The 23,342-nt window shown below is 38.1% G+C and overlaps 4 protein-coding genes across 6 annotated transcripts; 2 read left to right on the top strand and 2 right to left on the bottom strand.

Annotated features, from left to right (window-relative positions):
* Positions 1–43: 43 nt before the first annotated feature.
* Positions 44–6,657, top strand: LOC131320040 (mechanosensitive ion channel protein 10-like). 3 transcript variants are annotated; one of them, XR_009198095.1, is made up of 8 exons: positions 413–571; positions 1,532–2,946; positions 3,029–3,152; positions 4,024–4,317; positions 4,405–4,607; positions 5,442–5,748; positions 5,858–6,165; positions 6,316–6,657. XR_009198095.1 is itself a non-coding variant. In XM_058350579.1 (7 exons), the coding sequence occupies exons 2-6, from the start codon at positions 1,559–1,561 to the stop codon at positions 5,713–5,715; spliced, it is 2,283 nt and encodes a 760-aa protein (XP_058206562.1). In that variant the 5' UTR covers positions 44–571; positions 1,532–1,558; the 3' UTR covers positions 5,716–5,748; positions 6,316–6,657. The 3 variants fall into 3 exon arrangements, 2 of the variants coding, with proteins under 2 accessions (XP_058206562.1, XP_058206563.1); XM_058350579.1 differs by lacking the exon at positions 5,858–6,165 and having other exon boundaries at positions 44–571; XM_058350580.1 differs by having other exon boundaries at positions 5,858–6,657.
* A 1,777-nt stretch (positions 6,658–8,434) lies between these two features.
* Positions 8,435–12,150, bottom strand: LOC131320038 (small ribosomal subunit protein uS3x). Its single transcript, XM_058350577.1, has 6 exons — positions 12,003–12,150; positions 11,782–11,929; positions 10,998–11,169; positions 10,457–10,511; positions 10,241–10,372; positions 8,435–9,933 (listed from the first exon to the last, which is right to left on the bottom strand). The coding sequence occupies exons 1-6, from the start codon at positions 12,030–12,032 to the stop codon at positions 9,751–9,753; spliced, it is 720 nt and encodes a 239-aa protein (XP_058206560.1). The 5' UTR covers positions 12,033–12,150; the 3' UTR covers positions 8,435–9,750.
* On the top strand, positions 8,538–9,045 carry LOC131320039 (uncharacterized). The gene has a single exon (XM_058350578.1). The coding sequence runs from the start codon at positions 8,538–8,540 to the stop codon at positions 8,853–8,855; it is 318 nt and encodes a 105-aa protein (XP_058206561.1). The 3' UTR covers positions 8,856–9,045.
* An 8,655-nt stretch (positions 12,151–20,805) lies between the features above and the next one.
* Positions 20,806–22,722, bottom strand: LOC131320037 (protein ELF4-LIKE 4-like). Its single transcript, XM_058350576.1, has 2 exons — positions 22,517–22,722; positions 20,806–21,429 (listed from the first exon to the last, which is right to left on the bottom strand). Exon 2 carries the CDS (start codon positions 21,377–21,379, stop codon positions 21,038–21,040), a length of 342 nt encoding a protein of 113 aa, XP_058206559.1. The 5' UTR covers positions 21,380–21,429; positions 22,517–22,722; the 3' UTR covers positions 20,806–21,037.
* Between the last annotated feature and the right edge of the window lie 620 nt (positions 22,723–23,342).

The raw sequence follows: 23,342 nt of genomic DNA, 5'->3' as shown, positions 1-23,342 counted from the left end.
ACCAAGGGATAACGTTTGCATGCTTCTGCCTCGGTTTTTTTTTTTTTTTCCCGGAAAGTCAAGTTAATGAGTAAAGAAAGCTTAATCCGTAAGAAACTTGAGGCCTATTTCCTAGAAAGAACTACAAACCAACTCTTTCGAGAATTTAATCCCTTGGGGTCCCTCCAGCTCTTACTTTTCAAATTCCACAGATTTTCACAGTGAAAATTATTGACAAGTGACAAACCCAATTACTCCTAATTTCACTGACGGCTCAGCATCACAAGGCAGCCCCACGTTGCAGAAATCAATTCTCTAACAGCCTCCTCTTCATTCCTTACCTAACTGGAGTACTTTTCAAAGTTTTTCTTCAACTTGCTATTATTTAACCCAATCTTCAATGCTTGGAAACCCATCTCTCTCTCTCTCTCTCTCTCTCTCTCTCTCTCTCTCTCTCTCTCTCTCTCTCTCTCGTTTGATTGCATCCTTGTTTGGCCATTGGCTCAGAGCTCTGTTTTGTTTCAAGAAACAGGGGACTGTACTTTTCAAGGTCTTCAATAGCAAACCCAACGTATCTGGACATCTAAAACCGGTATTTTTCATTTACTTCACTCCAATTTTTTACTCCTGTCGCTGTATAAGTTGAATGACTCAACCTTTGTTGTTTCAAGTATTTGACGAATTAACCCCAAAAGGGCTTGGCCCGGTGGTCTTGGCCGTTGACTTAGTGGTGTTCGATTCTCCTCACTACTAAATCTACTAAATCTTGGGGCCACCTCACTACACATTATGCGTATAAAACAGTAGAGAGAGGCTGTAGGGACACCCTCCATTCCCAAAAAAAAAATATTCAACAAATTGATTAACAAAAATGTTGCAAGAACTGAGCGTCAACTGAATGCTACCAGGAGATTTTACAGGAGAAATTAATTATGTTTTGACCTATGAATGAACTTATGACTCTTGGTGGTCAACTTTAGACCTATAATTTTTAAGTTTGCTCCAGCATTCAATTTTCAATTCAGAATGCAAAGAAAGTTAGTGACGTTACTTTTGACATTGGTAGAGACGCAAAAGCATCTTTGCATAGTATACTGTAGGAGTAGTTTTTATTCAAATATTGTGATTGTAACTGCGATAATAGCTTTTTCAGCCATAAAGTTTATAAAGACTCGGATTGGATAATCTGATGAAATCAACTTTGGGCGATTCTGTAATCTGTAGTCATATGCTGTTAGCTTTATCAAGGCAAAATGTAAAAAAAAGTTGGTCAAAAAGACTCCTACAACAGTTTTTGACGTAAATAAGTTGAAAAAGAAAATTAAAATATTTTTGTATTTGGATGTCTTTTGAAAGAAGTTACTTTTCTATTACCTCTCTATCATACCAAGATTTAGTACATCTGGTGTACCACTTTCCCGTATCCGTTCCTTGTATTGGAATGATCTGCTTCCAAGGTGATATACATCGAGTCCAACAAGTATGAAAAATCGTTGTGAACAATTGAAATTCAAAGCATAACATGTAGACTGAGGGTTTTGTATGTGACCAGTGACTGAATTCCTGTAGCTGCGCTTGCATGGAAGGTGGGGAAGGCGTGGAGCTGAAGGAAAGAAGCAATGAAGTGGTGGTCTCAATTTTGGGATTCCAAGAATCTGGGTCTCCCCCTATTTCTAGGAGTACCCCAACAAGGAATATTGAGAGTCTCAAATCCAGAGTCCAAATGTCTACAATTACAGGCTCTTCTTCTCCTCCAGAGATAACCAGGCCAAGTCCCACCCCAAACAGGCCTTCAAAAGTCTCAGAAGAATCTGCTGTTACTCAAGGAAGGGCAATTGCAAGGTCTGCATACATGAAACCCAAGTCAAGATTAGCAGAGCCATCTTATCCCATCAATGCTCCTTTGGTTAAAGAGACTGGCAAATTGATCACTTCAAGCTCTCCTTATAGGAATTCCCCCAAAACCAGTGCCAGTACTCCTAAAGAAAATGCAGGCACGGCCCCAATAACGCCAAAAACACCACTGATGGCTTCACCTGGAGGAGGGGAGGACGAGGATGAGGACGATGAAGATGTCTATAAAACCGCGAATCTTCAGTTGGGTGAGAAAGTGAGTAAGAAATTCAAGGTCTCGGTTTTACTTGAGTGGATGACATTTGTGGGTATAATGGTTATCTTGATTTGTAGCTTAACTATTGGTAAATTGCAGAATGATAAAATTTGGAGTTTGAGAATATGGAAATGGTGTGTGCTGGTGTTGGTAATTTTTTGTGGTCGGTTGTTTACCGGATGGTTTATCAATGTTCTGGTTTTCTTGATTGAAAGGCACTTTCTGCTTAAGAAGAAGGTTCTGTATTTTGTCTATGGTTTGAAAAAGAGTGTTAGGGTTTCCATTTGGCTGGGTTTGGTTCTTTTGGCTTGGGGTCTGTTGATATCCCGGGGGGTAAAGCGATCAAAGCAGACTACCAGAATTTTGAATTATATCACAAGGGGTATCGCCTGCGCTCTTGTTGGAGCATGTATGTGGATGGTGAAGACATTAGCTGTAAAGCTATTAGCTTCTTCTTTTCATGTGACTAGATTCTTTGACAGGATTCAAGAATCGGTATTTCATCAGTATGTTCTTCAGACCCTTTCGGGGCCTCCATTGATGGAATATGCAGAAAGTGTTCGGAGATCTAGGAGTAGCGGTCAATTGAGTGTGAAGAGTATGAAGAAAGGGAAAAAAGTGGAGAAAGAAGAAGTGATTGACATGGAGAAGCTTCATAGGATGAAACAAGAGAAAATTTCTGCTTGGACCATGAGAGGATTGGTTAAAGTGATACAGACTTCAGGGCTTTCAACTATTTCCAATGCCCTTGACGAGAGCATTGATGAAGAGGGGGTTGAAGAAGAGATTACTAGTGAGTTGGAAGCAAAGGCTGCTGCTTTTCGAATTTTTCAAAATGTAACAAGGCCTGGATCCAAGTACGAAATTACCTTTCAAATGTCATTAACAGTGTTTCATATGTTTGCTTCATCTTATTGTTTTCATGGTGATATGGTCTAGGTATATTTTCGAGGAGGACCTCTTGCGTTTCATGAGAAAGGAGGAAGTGGTTGACGTGCTACCTCTGTTTGAGGGTGCAGCAGAAACAGGAAAAATTAAGAAATCATCGTTAAGGAACTGGGTGGTAAGATTTCTGGTTGTTTTTTAACCTGTATTTTTCATTTCTATTGGTCGTTAGAGTTTCATCTTTCCTCTCATACATAGTAATAATAATTGACATTGTAACTAGTTTGGACTTGGGCTATCACTCAGCAAATAAGAATGAGGGCAAAGTTGAATAGCACTTGAACATTCCCATAAAATGCCAATCACCAATATTAACCTATGCTACCATTTAGGTGGTATTTTACATAATTGAGCATTGTGCTATTCTCATATCCTTCGCAGACAGCTTGGGTTTTAAAGCAAGAAGGCCTTTTCTTTTCTTCTTTGATAGGTGCCGTAAGAGTCCTTTATGAACTCCATTTATGGTTTGCTTTTAAAATCAGAAGTCACAAGGTCTCTTGGTTTTGAGGGTTGCTTTTAGTTTTTTCCCAAGGCTTCTCGCATGTATACAGCACATCAGAAGACCATCTGCATCTACAAGACCAGTGTTGTAAAAGTCGGCCCCCTAGGCCGACTAGTCCCCACCTAGGTGCTAGGCGGCGGTCCAATGGCTAGATTAGGCAGCCAACTAGTCGGCGCCTAAGCGCTAGGCGCCCTCTTCCACCCGATTTTCGCCTAGCGTTTTTTAGAACATTGCGCAAGACACCTGTTTGCAAATGTTCCTTTTTGGAGTTAGTCTCGTAACATAAGACTCACAGGTCCATATGCTTGCATGCCTTTTAGATTAGAGCTGAGATGAGCTACATGCCTGTTTTGGGAAGTTGTTCACAACCTGCCTGAGGAATTTCAATCTCTGTGTACCTTTTTCAAGGGACAGGAAGCTGCATAAGGCACTAGGCAGTGAACTCTTCTGGCTGTAAATCTGATAAAAAATTAGTCTTTGCCTGCAGGTGAATGTCTATAATGAACGCAAAGCACTAGCTCTCTCTCTAAACGACACTAAAACAGCCATTGAGGAGTTGAACAAAATTTTGTCTGGAATCATTCTTGTGGTGATCATTATTGTGTGGATTCTTCTTATGGGATTTGCAACAACCCAAGTGCTCGTCTTCATTTCGTCTCAGCTTTTACTAGTGACATTTACATTTGGCAACACTTGTAAGACTGTATTTGAAGGCCTCATATTTGTATTTGTGATGCACCCCTTTGACGTAGGTGATCGTTGTGTCATCGATGGGGTACAGGTAACTCACTCAGCCTGTAATACATGCAGCTTTCTAGTATTTAAGGTTAACATGGATCAGTTATCTTATTCTGTTCACATTTCACAGATGGTCGTCGAAGAGGTGAACATTTTGACAACAATCTTCTTGAGATATGACAATGAAAAGATTATCTATCCAAATTCAGTTTTGGCAACCAAAGCAATCAGCAATTATTATCGAAGTCCAGAGCAGGGTGATTCTGTGGAGTTTTCTGTTGATTTTTCGACTTCGGCTGAGAGTATTGCAGCCCTAAAAGCTAGAGTAAAAACGTATGTCAACTCTGTTCCTTTGAAGTCTCCGAAATTGATTCCTCTTTCACAATACCGAATTAACCTGAACGACTGAAATATATAAACTCGTCACTTGTATGAGGTACTATTTGAGAGGAAGCTGAAGTTTAATGTTTAAAACTCATACTTCATATTTTTTTGTCGGGATTGAGGCATGGAAAGTTGGTTTCTGGAGACTCTTAGAGTTGGCTTTACATCTAGCAACAACCTTAACCACCTCTCCTAAGTTTTTTTGCACAAAAAGATTTCAATTGACTGCAAACTTGTCCATGAGCCCTTCTGAACATTTGCTTGAGGATCATCTTGTATGGAACTGAGGTCTTCTTATCTACTTATCTTTGGGCTTAGTAAAGTTTTTTTGGTACATCAAATGGAAAAGTGCAGGTATGGTACCCATCACCTCCGCCTCTTGGTTCTCACCATGCGGGTGGTGTTATGAGTATGTTTAGCCCTAATAAGGGGCTATGGGAACTCAAACCCGGGCTTGGTAAAGTTGTCCTAGAGTCTGGGTAACCCAAATTTCCTAGTCCATTTTGTTGTAATATTTCGGCCACTTACAGTCCTTATTGTTGTCCTGGTGGTGGTGGTGGTGGTGGTTATTGTTTTAGTCTATTCATGTCTCCATTGTACATGTGTACCTGTAGAGTGGCTAACGTTTTTGTTGTTGTTTTACGAGTGTTCGTAGTTTAACCTGATAGTAATTTGTGAAATTCCCTATTATTGTTACAAGGTTAATGTTCTTGTTTTCTTTTCTACTTTGATTTCCCAATCAGATACTACTATCTTGAGTAAACAACTTGTGGGTATTTTCAGGTACATAGAGAGCAAGCCTCAACACTGGCGTCCCGGCCACAGTGTGCAAGTTAAGGAGATTGTGGATGTTAACAAGTTGACAATGGGTCTCTATGTCACACATACCATAAACTTTCAAAATTATGGGGACAAGAGCAGCCGAAGATCTGATCTAGTATTCGAGTTGAAGAAAATCTTTGCCGATCTTGGTATCAATTATAATCTTCTTCCTCAAGAAGTTCACCTCAGCTATGTTGGGTCTGCACCCCCTACATTTACAGCTGATTTGCGGTGATATCATTGTGCTTGGCGCAAAAGAAAAAAAATAGTATGTCCTTTTCTCTGTAGAAATTAATTTCACATTGATTTCCAATTTTCCCATGACTGCTTGCATCATGATTCCTGATCCCTGATACTGGCTTATGCAAACATCGAAGAACGTCTGAACCACAGTTGTTCACTTATTAAGACTTGTTTGGGTGATGGAAGGATTTATGGAAGGAAAGGAAAAAGATTAGAAGATTAGCGAAACAGGCAAAATTATTTCAAGGGTTCTCTACCATTTCCAATTCCACTCGTAAAACTCTCCCCCTCGATCCAAACACAGCCAAAGTAGACTTGAACATGAATGGCTTGAGTATCAAGTAGGACTGCAGTGAGTTCCATTTTGCATCACGTGAGGGTCACTTGAGAGTTTATCACATGAGATCTGGATTCTTCTAGAAGAGTTTGGGACAGTCTCTACGTACTTTCTTTTTGCTTGAATAGAAGTATGGATGAAACGAACGAATTTATTTTTGCACTTTCTTGACAAAAGAAAGTAAAATGATCCATCCATCCCATCCTATTAATTGTGGATCGACTTCCTGCATCTCTCTTTTGTTGTGCTCTCCAGGGAATGGATCTTACAGTGAAACAACGGGAGTTCTTCGGTGTGCATTTTTCTCTTCGATAAGCTACCACTTCTGCATCAAAGATTGGTTTTGGTTGCTTTTTGTATTTGCCAACCAGTGCATTATGGAAGCTGGAATTCTTAAATACCATGTTGCTGCAATATTCAAATTGCGCACTGGCAACTAAGCAAGGCTTTCATCTTTGATTTCCAAATGTATTGAAGCAACTGAATAATCATATATTGATTTTGTAAGTATTTAACGATTAGTTTCCTTTGTTTTACATTATTTTGCGAACTGATTCTCAATAAAGATGGCTTTTCAGCTTTTCTGGTTTTCTCATGTGAGCATCTGCTACAGATTGGTGAATTGGCTGAACTATAAATTTGTGTTCTCCTATTTTGGATCATCTGTGAAAGAATTTGTCTCATTTGTAACATACCAAGAGTAAAACATAGGCGTAAGTAGGTCTGTAACCAAGAGCCGAGTACTGAGTTGCTAGAGAAGATGAGGTTTCAAGACACAACGGGACAAAGGCCCCGTTTGATATTGGATTGGTAGAGCGAGGATATTATCATTACCTTGTTTGTTTTCCAAAATTGGTCCGGACTACGAATCCGGTCGAATTGCTAAGACCTCAACTTGGGGGTATTGCTAATACCCTTGGAGATGGTATTGGTAATCTTATCCCAATCTTATCTTATTATCAATCCCTACTCATTGCCAATCTCTTCTATCAATCTAATCTCATCTCAAACAAACATAATATTAATAATCCCAATCATCGAATTTCATCCCAAACAAACATACTCATTATCAATCATTTCTCATTACCAATCCATTCTCATTACCAATCACAATCCTAATCCTAATCCTAATCACATATCCTTACGAATCTCATCCATTTATCACTGTTATCAAACGGGGCCTAAAAGTTGAGGGGGGTTTTTTTTTTTTTTTTGATAGATGAAATCATGAAAGTTGAGTTCAAACTTTCTTGTTTATCTATCGAGCTGATTATGCTCTGTTTAGACTATGCCTTGTTCTCTTTACTTTTCAAAAAGAATTTTTTTAAAAATTCTCTATAGATTCCCCGTACTTCCAACATTTCTCTTTCTATCTTTCTCCACTTATTATCCCTACTATTTATCAAAAAAAATTTCAAAAATCAAACAAAACACAGCATTAGTCTATGGAGTATTAGTTGCTTGAGTTTGAATTGAAAGCTCGGCAAATTCCAATGAGCGTGACTCGAAACTTAATGAAAAACTTGATTACCACTATCTTAAGAGACCATACAATGAGTCAGATCTGAAGAAGGTGCTGTGTAGCGTGCACAACTAGTCAATGTGGGATTTGTTTCATTAGTGACATGGTAGTTTGATATTTTTCCATACCCTATATATAAAGTAATGTTAGATTGACAAGGCTCTGTTCTACTTTCTCAAATAAGTATTTACGGTAAAAAAAGTAAGGACATATTTTCAAATTTAAAAATGGCGTACGAAAATAATTTTTTAATTTTTTTGCAATCAAACAAAGTTCATATTACATATTTTTTATTTATTTCAGTAAGTCTATTATTTTTAAACTTGAAAATTACAAATAAGTATTTATTTTTTAATGGGGTAAACCAGAACACCACTACACCACCTAAGAAGATAATGTAATACAAATTGACGAGTTTGTAACAGGGCCGGGCCCGTTCTTTCCCCATTTGATTGCTCAAATAGCTTATCTGGGGATACTGCCGAGCAATTCCCTACCGAGAGAGTGTAGAGCGGTCGATCCGGTCATTCATCTCTGCACTGACGGTTCGGATCGAATCCGAGCTCATTCAAATCTGAACTGTCCATTACTTGGTAAAAAATCCGAGCTTTCGATTACCGAAATAAGCGACCGGATCGACCGCTATGCACCGCTGCAAAAAAATGCTCGGAAGCATCTCCCATTCTCAAGCCACTACCAACCAAAGTTCCAAAAACTTGAAAAACTAATGAATGTGGAAATAGCTTTGGATAGATAACCTAATCCAATATCCACCATACACCCACCCAAGTGGAGAAACTGCCACGTCGGAACTAAGATAGATGATTGACAACCTCCCAATCTCAATTCTCCATCTCTCTCAAAATCAACTCCTCATATCTCAACGTAATACCCATCTTCCTCCTCTCACTAAAACCCTACCAAAATCCACATAAACCAATTTCTCACCCACAAAATGGCCTCTACTTCAACTATTCTGGCCGCAGCCTTCATCAAGCCATTGCCGGTGAGGAGGCCTTCCAAGGCGGCGGCGGAATCGAGGGTGGTCCAAGTTAGGGCTTCGCTGAAAGAGAAAGCGGGGGTGGGATTGACAGCGGCGGCGGCAATGGCGGCGTCGATGGTGGTGCCGGAGGTGGCTGAGGCGGCGGGGTCCGGGTTAACGCCGTCACTGAATAACTTCTTGCTCAGCATTGGGGCTGGCGGAGTGGTGCTCGCGGCAATCCTTGGGGCTGTGATTGGTGTTTCTAATTTCGACCCCGTCAAGAGGAGCTGAGAGTGGAAGAAAATGGCTTTGGATTACGGTTTATAGTATACTAGCTTTCTATTTCCTTCCTTCTTGATCATGTAACTCTATCTAATTAATGTTTCTATCTATCCTCTTGTATTGGCTTCAATTCGGTCAAAAGCATTCAGAATTCACAATCGCAAAATCTGAAATGCAATTTCATTTCTGTTGGGTCAAATTTCCTGTGTCAGAAAGGGAAAAAAAAATGGATGGAGGATGCTAACACAAGGTAAGCTGCAATAATGGAAGAACAATGCTACAAACAGAATCCTATATTTACACATCCTCCTCTCAATTGTGAGGAGATGTTGAAATGAATTTGAATTTTTTCCCCATTGTCACAGGAATTTACACTAACCCCAATTCTCATCAACCTTAGTAAAATCGGTTAAGCATTCAGCCGACAGCTACTCATGAAATCACTACCCGTGGCAATTCCATATATCTTTGGCTAGTATTGCTCTCATCGCCACATAGCAATCTATGGGAGTCGTCAATCTTTGGCTAGTATTGCTCTCATCACCACATAGCAATCTATGGGAGTCGTGGCCGAAGGTAAAGCCCTACAATGTACTAACAAAATTAACTGGGATTTCTGAAGGGCTGGGCGGAAGATAGATTAGTACGTGCCAACTGAACTAAAAAACAGCACACAATGTTAAAACAAAAAGACAATTCCGATGAACTGCTCTCGTAAATCCAATTACAAGTATTCGACAAAATTTAAATAAGCTAGTTACCCCACCAAAACAATAATAATAATTAATAACCAAGCTGTCGCTGGGGCCGACATTTTTATAGACCCAAAAGAGTCTGCAAAGAAAAAGTAACAGAAACTCAAACATTCAAAAAGAGAAACAACATCCGAAACACCACTGATGCTTTAAACCATAATTGGGGGCATGGCAGCCTCAACCTCAGCAGTTTGGATCACTGATGACCTGATGTATTCGTCTTCGTCTTTAGGAGTATGGATTGTGACAACATCTGGAAGAGGTGTTGTAGGACCCTGCTTACCCTTGGGATCCCAATCAAGCATGATCTTGACCTTTATACCAAGTACCCCCTTCACGAGAACAACAACAAAATCATAAGGATTTGGAATGTAAAGAACGAAAGGCTTTGTTTGGAACGAGGGTCTGTAAGGGAAATACTAAAAGGTAAAGCAAAAGTTAAGAAGATAATAGAGATAAAGTAACGTGTAATTTTCTTTATTTCTCCGTCATTTTCGTTTTCCTTCGTAAGTTTGCCCCACAAATCCCTGAGCCAAACACAGCTGAGAATCCAACTTCCAGAGATCCTCAAGAATCTGGCCAATAAAGCTAACCAACCCAGAATTTTCCATGAATTCATCAAAATGATTGAACACAAACCTGTCTAAGAAGAACATGTCGGACGGCTGAATCAATATATTCATTGACTGGTTGACCAGAAGAGATCATGTAACCATCCTTAAATTTCATGGACTTGGCACGCTGCGCCCTCAGTTTTCCACTGACAATCACCTGTTAATTGACAAATTAAATTCATGTATAGAAACACAAAAGAGAATTGTAGGAAAAGGCAAACAGACAAGTCTATAAACATACCTCGCATCCCTTTGCCCCGCTCTCCATAACAAATCTCAAAACACCATAGCAAGCCCTGAAATAGGAAATGAGCGCCAAAGAATCACTAGCAGCATACGGCAGGCCAAATTTTTTAATAATAATGAACCATCCTATGAAGGAAAGAAACCATCATCATTTACTAATTAGATACATTATCTAATATTTCTGCATGAAAACTAGTGACTTCAAGAGAATAATAGCATGGAGGAACTTAATGGTCATCTTGCGAGACAAAGTTTGTACATGAATACCAACTTGCTTTTCAGCTGACACTATAATGTAAAGTAAAATTCCCAAGCAACAGCAAATACTAGCAAACACCACTTTAATAAAGTTATCAATAGACCAATAGTAGACTCTCTTTATTTTTTGAAAATGCCACAACGTAAATATATCTCTTTATTTCCATAAAAATTTGTGTCTATTGAATCCAACTGAAATGGGATTTGCCTGGTGACAATAAGACCTGAAGAAAAAACAAAAACATGAAATGGTCCACTGAATTGATCCACATATATACCTCCGAACAGCGAGTCCACCGAGTAGCTTGTAGCGAAGAGACTCGGCCTGAGCAACAGCACAAAGCCCCCTGTTGTTGACTTTCTCGGCGTACAACTCCACACTGCCTTCTGGAAACTTGAACCGCTTCTGTACAACAGATGTCAGCTCTCTGATCCTCCTTCCCTTCTCACCTACAACCAATCCAGAAATCAAAGATAATTATGTGAAACATTGAAGCCCATCCCCACTCCTTACTCTAGAAGAAATATGGTCAAATGTTTTGATGTAGAATTGCTCCAACGTTTTTCCATCCGATCCCTCACGAATATTTTCCCAACTTCTCCCACAAATCCACTGTAACCATCTTTTACCCAATAATTGAATGGCTCAACCCTTAGTCACATAATTCTTTAGTATCGCCCTTTGCTCGGGCTCTCAATCTTCTTCACTTTCGGCTCGCGCTCTCACCAATCTTTGCGCTTTGGTATTTTTTTAAACACGCTTTCACGCTCAAGCTCGCGCATTATGTGACTTAGGTTCAGTCCTTACTCTATTAACACATCTCATCAACCAAAAGATTAAACAATTGGCCACAAAACGACGTTTACAGTTCATTTGCTACCAAATTGATGAAAGGATACAGCCCACTTTCAGTCAAAATTCAATTGGATGCAAGATTTAGTGAAGGATTGGAGACGCTCAGAACAATCCTCTGAACCTAAATTAACTATATGACGATTTTGAACGAACAATCAAACGATGGGGAAAAAAAACCTAAAAAAAAAATGAAGGGGAATAATCACCGAGAACGTTCTGAGTACGAGTGGCCCTAATGATGATCTCGGTCCGCATGGGAGTGACCCTGACCTCGACCCCAGAGTATCCATCCTCCGCCAGCTCTCTCGTCAACACCTCGTTTAGCTCCGCAAAGAACACTCCATCAGCCACAAACTGCAACGAGATTTAACAACTGAGCTCCACACACGTATACAAATGGAGATTGATAAGTGCTTAAAGAACAGACCTTTCGCTTTTTGCTGATCTGAGTCGCCATTTTCAGGGATTGTTGAAGGGAGAAGAAGTAACGGAAGTAGCTGATGAATCCAGCGATTAGTTTATGGTCTGGAAAACCCTAATTCGATAAAAAGGGTTTTTGGACTTGCACGGGTTTATAAAGGCCCATCCTTGTCTAAGGAATGACCAATATGGGCCACTTTACGGGATGGAATGACCAATAGAAACCGGCCCGGCCCATGCGATACAACGGGCCACGTTGCGGGCTGGAATTGCCATATGCCCCATACCAGTCTTAGTTTCCAAAGAAAAAAACTAGGCCTTTTTTTTTTTTTTTTTTGTTCTTATTCAATTTTTTTGCGTTTGTTCATTTTGCGTCAAATTTTTATGGATTGTTGATTCATCGCGACGTACGAGAGGAGTCGAAAAAGTAAAAAAAAGTATGACTTTTACCCAATTTATATTGGAAATATCTAAATTTTAGCACTTTTAACCCAACTTTTAGGGTTTTAGTCAGTTTGGATGGAAGGAGTTTCGCCAAATATTTCCAAAGAGATAATTTGGCGAGAGGAATGGTAGATTATTTAAGCTGATTTTTTAAGTACATTTGAGAAGTATTTGAGTTTTTTAAAAGTTCTAAAAATTTTGTTAGTATTTTGTGAAGGAAAAAAGCTCATTTAGTGATAGGAAAAAACACTTTTTAGCACTTTTAGCCAATTTGGGAAACTATATCCCTGAGTCACCGAAGATGCTCTATGATTTATAAATTGGGAGCTGTGTCAAATGACCTATAAGCCACCGAAGGAAGTAATTGTGGCTATTATGAACGAGACGAAGAAGTAGTTAATTGGTAAAGCTTAGTTTGAAATACATTTTAAGCTTTTAACTTTATTACAAAGCAAGTTGATTTCAAACGAGTTTTAGTCGAGCCAAACACGAAAACTTTTAATTTTTTATGTGTCATATATATATGTAAAACGAGCCGAATTCTAGTCGGTTCGAGTATAAACAAAATTGAAAGTTCGTTTATTTATGTAACAAACTGATTTTGAGCGAGTAAACACAAGTAGATTTGTTACTAGTACTATATACAACTAGCTCTCGGCGTGATAATAAGGCCAGAACAGAATATATATTAGGTACTCCCACTAGCCACTAGCCCTTACCATCCTTTTTCCAACAGTTCGATATAGAGTAGCTAATGGGGCCATGGGTATAGTCTTTCTTTTTTCATTTTAACGACGACTATAGTGACGGGTTTTTTTCTTTCTCAGCAAAAAAATTTTATTAATTTTTGAAAAAGAGATACAAAGATTAAACGGACCAATGGCATAAACGAGTAGTACTAGTGCCAACTGAGACCCAGAGAAAAAATCAGGAAGGCAAGATGCCAACCAAAAGCAAAGATCCTACATAAAAGCACCCAAGCCGAACCTTCTAAACCTGCACCTCAAAACCAAAGAACCCAAAACGAAAAAATGCATCCTCCAACAGGGAAAACCCAAAAAATCCCTAAACTAAACCGAAACACGAAACAAGAACGCTACGAGGAACCTCAAAAATTATTAGGTGATGCAGCTACCATTTAATTTTGGCATTATCTTTGATGCATGGGAGAAGTTATTTTATGCATCTAGATAAGGTGATGCAGCTACCATTTAATTTATTTTTCCACTCTAAATATTCCTTAGACATAGCTGACATTATGTTCTGTATTCATACAGCAATTCTCCAAGGGATGGCACAACTGTGGTCCTTTTTAAAAATAAATAAATTCAGTTGTTGGAAATAATAAACAAAAGGTGTCCGGACAAGCTTACACGACAAATTTCAAAGACCAATCTCACCGTTCACTTGCAGGGGTTCCAATTAAAGTCAGAGCAAAGATCTGCCTAAAAGAGTTGATAGCACCGAGGTTTCGAACGTGAAACATTAGAAGTGAGCAAATTCCAAAGTCTTAGATCTTAACCAGTCGGCGTGAGGTTTATTGTGGTCCAGGGTTACTTAAAGTTGGAAACCACTTGGTTATTGTCATCGGTTATTATAAGTAACACATTTAATTATATATATGGCCAACTACTTGAGGCGTGGAGAAGATTGTGACAGAAAATAAAATAGAAGTGATATAGTGGGTAGCCATTTTCCAGACAAGGATGTAGGATTGTGTAAAATAGATTAGAAATTATCCACACAAGCAGAAAAAAAGTCAAGTTTATTTCCGAACCCACCATTGTAAATCTAACAGGTTGCAACTTTTAGACCCACCTCACCTCCACGCACGCGTGAGCGCAACGTATGAAAACGGTTGCGGGAGGCTACGGAGATTACTCTGAGGTGCGCGAAGAATGGGCCGCGACACCTGCGTGCGAGGAAAAAAACAAAGTTGGGGTTTGTTGTAGATTGCAGCAATATGATTGCATCTGAGGAAACACTTTTTTCCTCTTCCTTTGGGACCTCAAAGAGACATTTTATTAGAGTGGAAGGATTGAATCTGATGCAATGGTGGACCCAACACATGATGCACAGTGAAGATTTTTCTTGTACTGATCATGACCCCATGATTCAAACAAAACCTCTCTTGAGGATTTTTGTAGTTTTTCCCTATGTCCAATACAAACAAAGGAAATTGGAGTATCCCATGGGATTGCTTGTCTCATCATGTGTCTGAACCTTTTTTTGTGTTTTATTTAATTTTTTTTTATTAATTTCTTTCCTTTAAACAGTCTACCTCTTGTAGTGCATGCAATTCAATTGAAATTCCATAGGAAAAAAACCTACAAAATTAGTTGCTTAGAAATAATATATAAAGACCAATTTATGTTTCTAAATAATCATGTAAACCAATTAAGACAACCAAATAAATGTCTTCAGGCTGGAGTATTGCAGCAATGAGTTCACTCACTATGGTTAGAATTGATAGCATTGCGTTCATTTTAGTCTTTCTTCTTCTTTCAAGACCCATTCAAAGAGAATCTAATACTTTTTGGTTGTGAATATCTCTTAAGCTCAACGGTTGTGTATTTGTACTTAACGTTTGATAAACTTATTAGCCCTTAGGATTGGACTACCGATCCCAAGGGACTGCCAACCCTTTGCTTGGTAACCCAAAATAGGTTAAGACTATTAGTCCAAGGGATTAGTAAGGTGGGCTTTAGGAGGTATTATGAATACCCTGGGGGAGATGATATTCCCAACCCAACCCAACCCATTCTCATTATCAATTCCTTCTATCAATCTAATCTCATCTCAAACAAACATGATATTAATAATTTCATCATCCAATTCCATCTCAAACAAACATACTCATTATTAATCCATTTTCATTACCAATCCCTTTTTATTATCAATCCAAATTTTAATCTCATCTCCTTACGAATCTTACCCATCTATCACTATTATCAAATGGGGGAAAGGATTGAGAGATTGTGAATTCAACTTCTCCAGAGAAGAAGTCGATCCCATTGTTAATGAGTTGAGCAGAAGTTTGGGTAACATAAATGCTTCTAAGTTCTAACATATGATAATATATGACAATTGATTTTGGCACTTCATTTTTAGCCATTGACACTCTACTTTTTGTCTTTTTTTTCCTATTTGAAATTACAATAATACCCTTTAAAGTGGATGGATACTAACAAAATAAAGGGTAATATGTTAGTGTCACAAAGGATAAAGACAAAATGTGGAGTGTCAATGGCTAAATGTGAAGTGCCAAAATCACTTTCCATAATACATACACACGTGTGTGTCTATATATATATATGTATGTATGTATGTGTTAGAATTATTGCTTAGAAGATGTGGGGGCATATCCAACACAACTTTTTTGAACCCTTTTTATTGAAGGTTTTTCCAAGCCTGTTTTATTTTCCTTTTTTGATCACCATTATCATTTATTTATTCTCTATAGTATTTAGGTTATTCCACTCATGGGCATGGATTAATATAGTAAAAACAAAAGTACTTGGATCCAACTAAGGATGTGGGTACCTCTCTATGCTCCAATTATTGAATATTAGGTGTGAGGCTCAAACTAGACTTGGGCCTTCTTTTCCAACCTGATTGCTGGAATTGCAAGGAACAAAAGGAAAGGAGAAGGAGAAAACAAAAAAAAAAAAAGCAGATTCCCACTTCACATGTTATGTTTTGATAGCATATTTTTTGTCTTGGCTCGAGTACTCGGGGGACCAACCTAATCTGATCTTTCTAGCCCCTTATGATTACCTTTAGTAATTAGGGCACAAGATTAAATTATTTGGAGCAAGAACCCGAAGTGCTGTAGTGCACCTTTTGTACTTACACGTGTAATGCTGATAATTCAGCCGTCCATTTCGATAATGGATAGCTGGAGTTTTTATCCGAACAATGAACGGCTAAGATTTGTTGGAATTTGGATTAAATCCGAATCGTCCATGTCAGGATGGACGGTCGAATCGGGGTGTAGTGCGGCGGGTGCATTACAGCCCCTCCCGTTCCGGTTGGTAGGAGGGTCGACTAATAACCTCATAAGATGTGTAATTTCACAAGGTAGATATTAAGGGATCGTTAGTAGAAAGCTCTCAAATTTTTTTTTTAAACGGTGAAAACAATTCATTCATCGCAAGAAACGGCGAACAAAATTCATTCATTACAAGGATTAAAAAAAAAAAAAAAAACAAGAACAATCGGTTGTTAGATAGTACTATATATCGGTTGTATTATGGGATGAGTTATTATTACGCTCTTAGATATAGCCGGGATGCTACCACCAAGCGGGTGCCAAGCGGCATGCGGTTGTTTATTTCGGCACAAATAATTCGAACAAAATTTGAGCGCACATAAATCTGAACCGTTCATTGCTCGATCAAGTTCTGAGCCGTCGATCGTCGAGATAAAAGGCCGGATCGACCGTTCGACACCGCTACGAAGCACGGGTGATTGACAGCATCTTCCCAATATATATCGGTTGCTTTGAGGATGAGTTACCTAACATATGGATTAAAAATAGTAGAATTTTACGTCTACTTCAGCGAATCAAATAGAACTTGACAGTATTATTGACTAAGACACGATATGGGCCTATTATGAAATTCTTTTGATCATAAGACTCTTGCGTGCATAGTTCATAGTTTTTTTTTTTTTTTTGAGAAATCAAATAAAAATTCATCGACGACTGAATAATATAACTTACCGTGTATTTAATCTATTACAATTGGGAAAAGACCTATTGCACACTAGGGAGACAAAATACACATCCAAATCAAATGGAGAATTCAAGTCCAACAATAAATTGGTCAGATTGTCAAGTGCCAGAACCAAGCACCAGGGCTGGCTTATGGCCAAGGCAGGAGAAGCCTGTGCTTTCGGCTCCCCAAAAAAGTTAAAAACGAGGGCCCTTAAAATTTTAGAATCCCTATATATAAATATATAATGGCCCCAAAAAAAAAAACCACTAGTCTCATTTACACAAAATAGGCCTAATTGAAATATAGGAGCCACAGAATAGTCATAAATAGTAGAATTACTCATTAAAAACACTAAGTGTTAAAAAAAGAAGAAGGAACGACAGAAAGATATATTGCGCGGCCGATTAAAATAGAAGAAAGAAACGCAGCAAGCTGCAAACGCTTCATGCTTCACGCTTGAGGAGTCGAAGGGAAGGAAAGACAACGATCGACGACCATAGACAGCAAATACTTGCATACGGAATTTCTTGAGGCCTCATTCAAAAGGTTCGCTTTCGACCTCTAAAACTTATAAGCCGGTCCTACCAAGCATGTATCTGATCAATCGATACCAATCTAGTGACTTGTTTTTTTTTCACTTTCGGTAGAGAGCAGAGATATAGATCCATTGGAGTTTGGAATTTTCTAGATTTTTGATGCATCCTATGACTCAGTACCCAATGAAAGGGTTACGTAATCCTACAAGATGCGTGATTCCACTAGGCAAAATAATAAGGAATTATTTATCTTTTGCCATTAGATAGGAGTACTACTACCATTATTTATCGTATCTTTTGCGGATTGAGTAGATAGGAGCAGTGCTATTCCACTGCTCTGTTTTTATCGCTCGCCTCACTACAGCGTTCAATTTTTTCGTCCGTCTCGACAATTAATGGTTTGGATTTTAAAAGAGCTCTTTTTTAGAAAAAGTCTTTTAAAATCCGGTAAAATTGAAAGCAATGCACGAGCAGTGAAAGTGAAACAGAGCGATGAGATAGACGTCCCCGTGGATTCGGGAATCGAATTTGATGTTTACTTTAGCCAATCAAAACAGAACTGATAGTCTTGCACAGCTGGTAGGAGCATAACTTAGTGCAATGGAGTCCGACCTCATGTTCTTGACTGGACTTGTAATCGTCCTATTATCAAATCCGTTCGACTTTTTTCTCTCTATCGATCACTTACATTATAGTATATGAAATACATAGTACAACTTCGGAACATTATATCAATTGTGAAAATTCACGAGACAACAAAGTCTAACAATTCAACTAATACAAGATATAAACCATTATAAGGTAGAATCAGAGAAAGAAAGGAAGAACTCTCTAAGAGAAACACGCACACATTGGTAGAGAGATTCGAACTCTCTGATCTCCTATAATGAGATGCAAGAGTCCTAGTAGTTAACTGAGTTAGCCCTATAAAACCCGAGAAAACCTTTTTCACGGTTCTGCCATGAATAAATTTACGGCGCTAGCCGTGCTTGATTACTGCTGTATGCCGTGAATAAGTTTCTTTCATAAAACCCAATGAAAAGTAGGAAACATAGTGCTCCTAATTTTACACAAACAGCGACAACATTCAAATCCAAACAAGAACAGAACAGCTCACAAATGTGGGCCTCTCTCCTAATATCCGGAAAATTATGATGCCATTTACAGGGTCCACCAACTAAGGCACCTGTTCAATCAAAGAGGAAAGAATGATAAAGTTGACCAATATATCTACGGGACACAGAAATTGATCAAAAGAATTAGCTAGTACAAAAGTGACGCAGAAAATAGAACAAGGTTTCACAGGGTTTTATAACGAAGCCCACGTCTAGAAATCTTGGTACGATCCGAATATTTAATGTGATCTACTTGATTTTTTGAATTTTCTACGATGAGTAGTTCAGATGGCAACATGGATCAGCTGTGGAACGTAACATTTTGAATTCGAAACTTGACAACTTATCGAGGTCATGTCACAAGAGACAAATCTATCGTGAATCTCCAAATTCTGACGTAGATGATTTTCCTTTTTTACAAGACCGGGCACCCTGATCGTCGGGAAAAAAAGAATTTCGATTTTGGTGGTCCTAGACTTATTATTGTAAAGTTGAGGCCAATTATTAAAAAAAAGAAGAAAAAAAAGGACATTCATTGCAAAAAGAAACTAAAAAGAGGGGAGAGAAAAAGTATGAAAACAAAGAGAGAGAGAGAGAGAGAGAGAGAACCTAGGCACAAGGGATAAGCATGGAGTTCAGTTCAATCCCAACAAAAGGCCCTTGGGGCCCCTTGTCTTGTTGTTGGGGGGTCGCTGTTTACTTGTATGTCTTTTGTTTGGAACTCTAGTGCTCTGTTTTTGAACTACCCAAAGCTACTTTTTATTCCTCAATTGATTTCTTTATTACGGTACTGTTTCGTTTAAATTTTTATTTTTTAAATACTTATTTTTTCATTTTACTGAAATATGTCATTCTCTTATAATACATTACTATTAGTTCAAAAATAAATAAATATCAATTTAAAATTTTATTAATTATTTCTCTTAGCGAAACGGGACCTAATTCTTCATCATTGGTTGGAACAAACAAATTTGATTAAAAAATGGTCAAAAGCCCATCATCTCTCTTATCTGAGATTCTGTTCCTGTGGTGGTGTGTGATTGGGAACCAATAAGATTATCTCTAAAAAGCTGCTGCTTTTCCCTCCCTCTATTGTTTCAGAGCATCTTTCAGAGGAAAATTTTGAACAGTGGGTTTCCAATCGAAGTGAAAGAAAACAAGGGATTGGAATTCATGGGAGAGAACTGAAAACAGTATCTGCCACCTTCTCACTTCTGTTTTACTACCAGCTAAGAAGGCCTAGAAAGAAAGAAAATGGCTTTCTTTTTTCTTTTTTTTTGGATTCGAGGGTGTTCGAACTAGTTTACGCACATCTCAGTTAATTTCTTTTCCGATCCGATCAAAAGCAAAACATTCATGTCGGGGCTGGAGAATTCACATGAAATTGCTTTATTACGGCCTAATCTCAAGAATTAAGCTCTGATCAATTGCGTAAAGAAGCAAACCTACCAACCAACCCGTGGTTTTTGGCTTGGCCAGATGGTGAAAAGGGAATACATAGATTTCCCACTAAAAGAAGACGAAGAAACTCCAGAGGAAAAGAGTGATGGAGAAAATCCATAAAGACCATATCAGATTATTGCCTTTTTAGAACTGAAAAAGTGAAAATGAAGATAACAGCTCATAAATCACTTTCTAACAGAAACAGAAACTTTTAAGGGTACAATCATTTATGCTCCACAAACCCATCTAAAACCTACAAAATACACGTATCGGACACTGAACACACAAAGATATATAACGTTTTTAGACTTCTAAAAAACATATTTAGTGGAATCAAATATGTAGTAATTGATTACGCAAAATGATCAAAGACACTATGGAAGCACCACTTAATATTCGAAATCGAAAGAAGTATGATACTTCTGGTAGAATCAAACACATACTCGTACCCAACACCTGCACGGGACTACGGGAGGCATATCGACAATGTTTGTTCATATAAAGAAGCAGACACCCATTTTCAAGGACAAGAACAAAAATGGGAAAAGATTATATGGCACAGAATAAGGCTGATTCTTCCATTAGATCCAGGGCTACACAGATTTTTAATGTGAGAGAGAGAGAGAGAGAGAGAGATACAGTTGGAACAATTATTTGCCTCAGAAGCACTAAAGACAGGTGATTAATACAGCAGAGGGTTACATAAGCTCTAATATTGTTCAACTACCACAATATGCAAAAGAATTAGTAGAACACATATAATTTGGGAATATCATGACCTTTATTTTACCCAGGCCTATTCCTCTTGTGTCCGGCTTTCCCGTCCGATTTCAGACCGCTCGAGTCCCCCTCGGAGGAGTTATCCATGGATTTGGTGAAAGAAGTGGAAAGATCCGAGTAGAGGTGAACCACTCTCCTGATGTTGTTGTTGAGCTCTCTGATCAGGCCCACGTTCCTGCTGAGATTGTCTGGGATTTTGGACTCATGGTTTTGGTTGATCTCATTGATTAATAGCCTGTTTTGATCCAAAATGTCCTGAACTTGAACAAAGCTCTTCTGAAACGTCTGCAACACCTTCCCATCTAGCTGTGTACCATTTCCAAACCCAGAAAATGGGTCCCCATCCATTCTCTGGTTTTTCGATAGAATTCGAATCGAATCAAAAATCAAAACCAGTACTGCACAAGAACAAGAAGATGGGTCATGGGGAGAAAAAAACAGAAAACAAGACAGACAGCCTCTACAAAATCTTATTTAAGCCCATAATCATGGCTTTCTCATCTGTAGTACTTGTTTCTGTAAACAAAAAGCCCAGACAGGATATGATATGCTTTGAAATTGTTTAAGCCATTTTGCAGTATGTAAAGAGACAAGGTCTGATCTAGAAAATCATGACATTCTGGGTTCTTCTTTTCCCAGAGGCATCATCTTAAGAAAAATAATTTACAATTATTGAAATTATTATTGTTGCTATCATAGTAATTATTATTATTCTTATTATTATTATTGTTGTGGTGGTGGTTATTGTTAAATGGGGTATGATGAGATGTAAAAAGCAGATCCCATTTCTATAAAAAGGAAACTTTGTAAATTTGTACTCCTCAGGAAGAGAAATGCCCACCTAAAGGCCTAAAAAGCTCAGAGCTTCAAAAGAAGAATCTCAAGACCCCAGAAAACAGTCAATGATGCAGAGGAGAGAACATCTGGCCTTTGGGTACTATCAAGGCACCATTCTTGCACAGACACATACACGTGAACATGGCTGTACTCTATATGTATACGTATATGTATCAACAAAAACAAAGAGCTCAAATTTTGAAAATAAATTACATTGCAAGAAAACCCATGTCGAAATCAAAATGGGTTTTACTCGAAATCAGAAGAGACAAAAAAAAAAAAAAAAAAACAGAAATCAAGGAAGGAAATTGGGAATTCAAACGTTGAGACCGTAGCTTTCAAAAAAAGGTAGAAATTAACAAAATAAATCCATGTAATTTTAGAGCACTGATATCACTAAAATGATATCGAAATCTTTCGGATATTGTGGGAATTGGATATAAAAAAATAAATCCATCGGTGAGATATCTGTTCTTTGATTAATTAAAACAAGTACAGAAATTTTGGACAGATTAACAAACTACTGTATATATCTACCGAGAATCCAAGAACTAAAAGACGGGTTAAAGAAGATAATATCTCGTGAAGTCATCAGTATATAAATATTTGTATGTAACTTGTATGTATGTGTTTTGTTGTTGTCCGTACCTTAAAAATCTGGGAGCATGAGTGAGAGAAACAGACAGAGATTGTTGAAAGAAGAAGACGACGGATTTGCGAGGAACAGTAAGGAAAGAGCGGCGATTGAATCGAATCTGTGGGGGAGAGAGAGAGAGAGAGAGAGAGAGAGAGAGACCCTCTCTGATTTCTCGAATTGGAGAGAGAGAGGGAGGGAGGGAGAGAGAGAGAGAATATGTAGATTTGACAGTCACGCTCCCGACCCACCTCCCTGTCTAAATATATTTTCTCTCTCCTCTTATTTTTTCCACCTGTTATTTTGCAATTTATTCTGTAGTTTATGTTTCATTATCCAATCAGTGGATTCTTCTGCTGGAATATTTTTTTTAAATAACTGGACGCATCGTGGCGATCTCATGTACTATATTTTGGTTGCGAAAATCTTTCGTACGGAGAGCTCCGTGAACCGAAAGTTACGGAGCTCAATTGTGCGCATTCAAAATATTTTTGAACGATTAAAATTGAAAACAATTTTCAACTATTAATAATGCGAATGGACAGTTGTAGTTGCGCTTTTCCATGAACAGCCTTTTCACGGTGCCTCCGTGAATAATTTTATCTCATTTTGGTTCATGATCTGACATTTTGTAGTATTTTTTTTTTTTCAGACGGTCGAAGAATTCTTTGTCATATACTCCATATTATCATAAATAAGGTAATTTTTAAACCAAAAATAAAATAAAATACGGTAATTTGAAATACTACCTCAAGTATATGAGAGTCCATAACAATTATACTGAATTCAATAAACAACTTTTAAAAAATTTCACACTGAAAAAAAATAAACAACCAAAGA

This window comes from Rhododendron vialii, chromosome 3a, assembly GCF_030253575.1.
Source record: "Rhododendron vialii isolate Sample 1 chromosome 3a, ASM3025357v1".
Classification (NCBI taxonomy): domain Eukaryota; kingdom Viridiplantae; phylum Streptophyta; class Magnoliopsida; order Ericales; family Ericaceae; genus Rhododendron; species Rhododendron vialii.
This window is presented reverse-complemented; position numbering and strand designations above follow the sequence as displayed.

Bases quoted from the DNA above. Each gene is read 5' to 3' on its own strand.
- LOC131320040 (XM_058350579.1), top strand. From the start codon at position 1,559: ATGGAAGGTGGGGAAGGCGTGGAGCTGAAGGAAAGAAGCAATGAAGTG. The intron at 3,153-4,023 runs GTAAGATTTCTG...CTTTGCCTGCAG, and splicing joins CATCGTTAAGGAACTGGGTG to GTGAATGTCTATAATGAACG. The intron at 4,608-5,441 runs GTATGTCAACTC...GGGTATTTTCAG, and splicing joins CTAAAAGCTAGAGTAAAAAC to GTACATAGAGAGCAAGCCTC.
- LOC131320039 (XM_058350578.1), top strand. From the start codon at position 8,538: ATGGCCTCTACTTCAACTATTCTGGCCGCAGCCTTCATCAAGCCATTG.
- LOC131320038 (XM_058350577.1), bottom strand. From the start codon at position 12,032: ATGGCGACTCAGATCAGCAAAAAGCGAAAG. The intron at 11,170-11,781 runs GTGATTATTCCC...GATTGGTTGTAG, and splicing joins TCGTACTCAGAACGTTCTCG to GTGAGAAGGGAAGGAGGATC. The intron at 10,373-10,456 runs GTATGTTTATAG...GTCAATTAACAG, and splicing joins GCGGGGCAAAGGGATGCGAG to GTGATTGTCAGTGGAAAACT.
- LOC131320037 (XM_058350576.1), bottom strand. From the start codon at position 21,379: ATGGATGGGGACCCATTTTCTGGGTTTGGAAATGGTACACAGCTAGAT.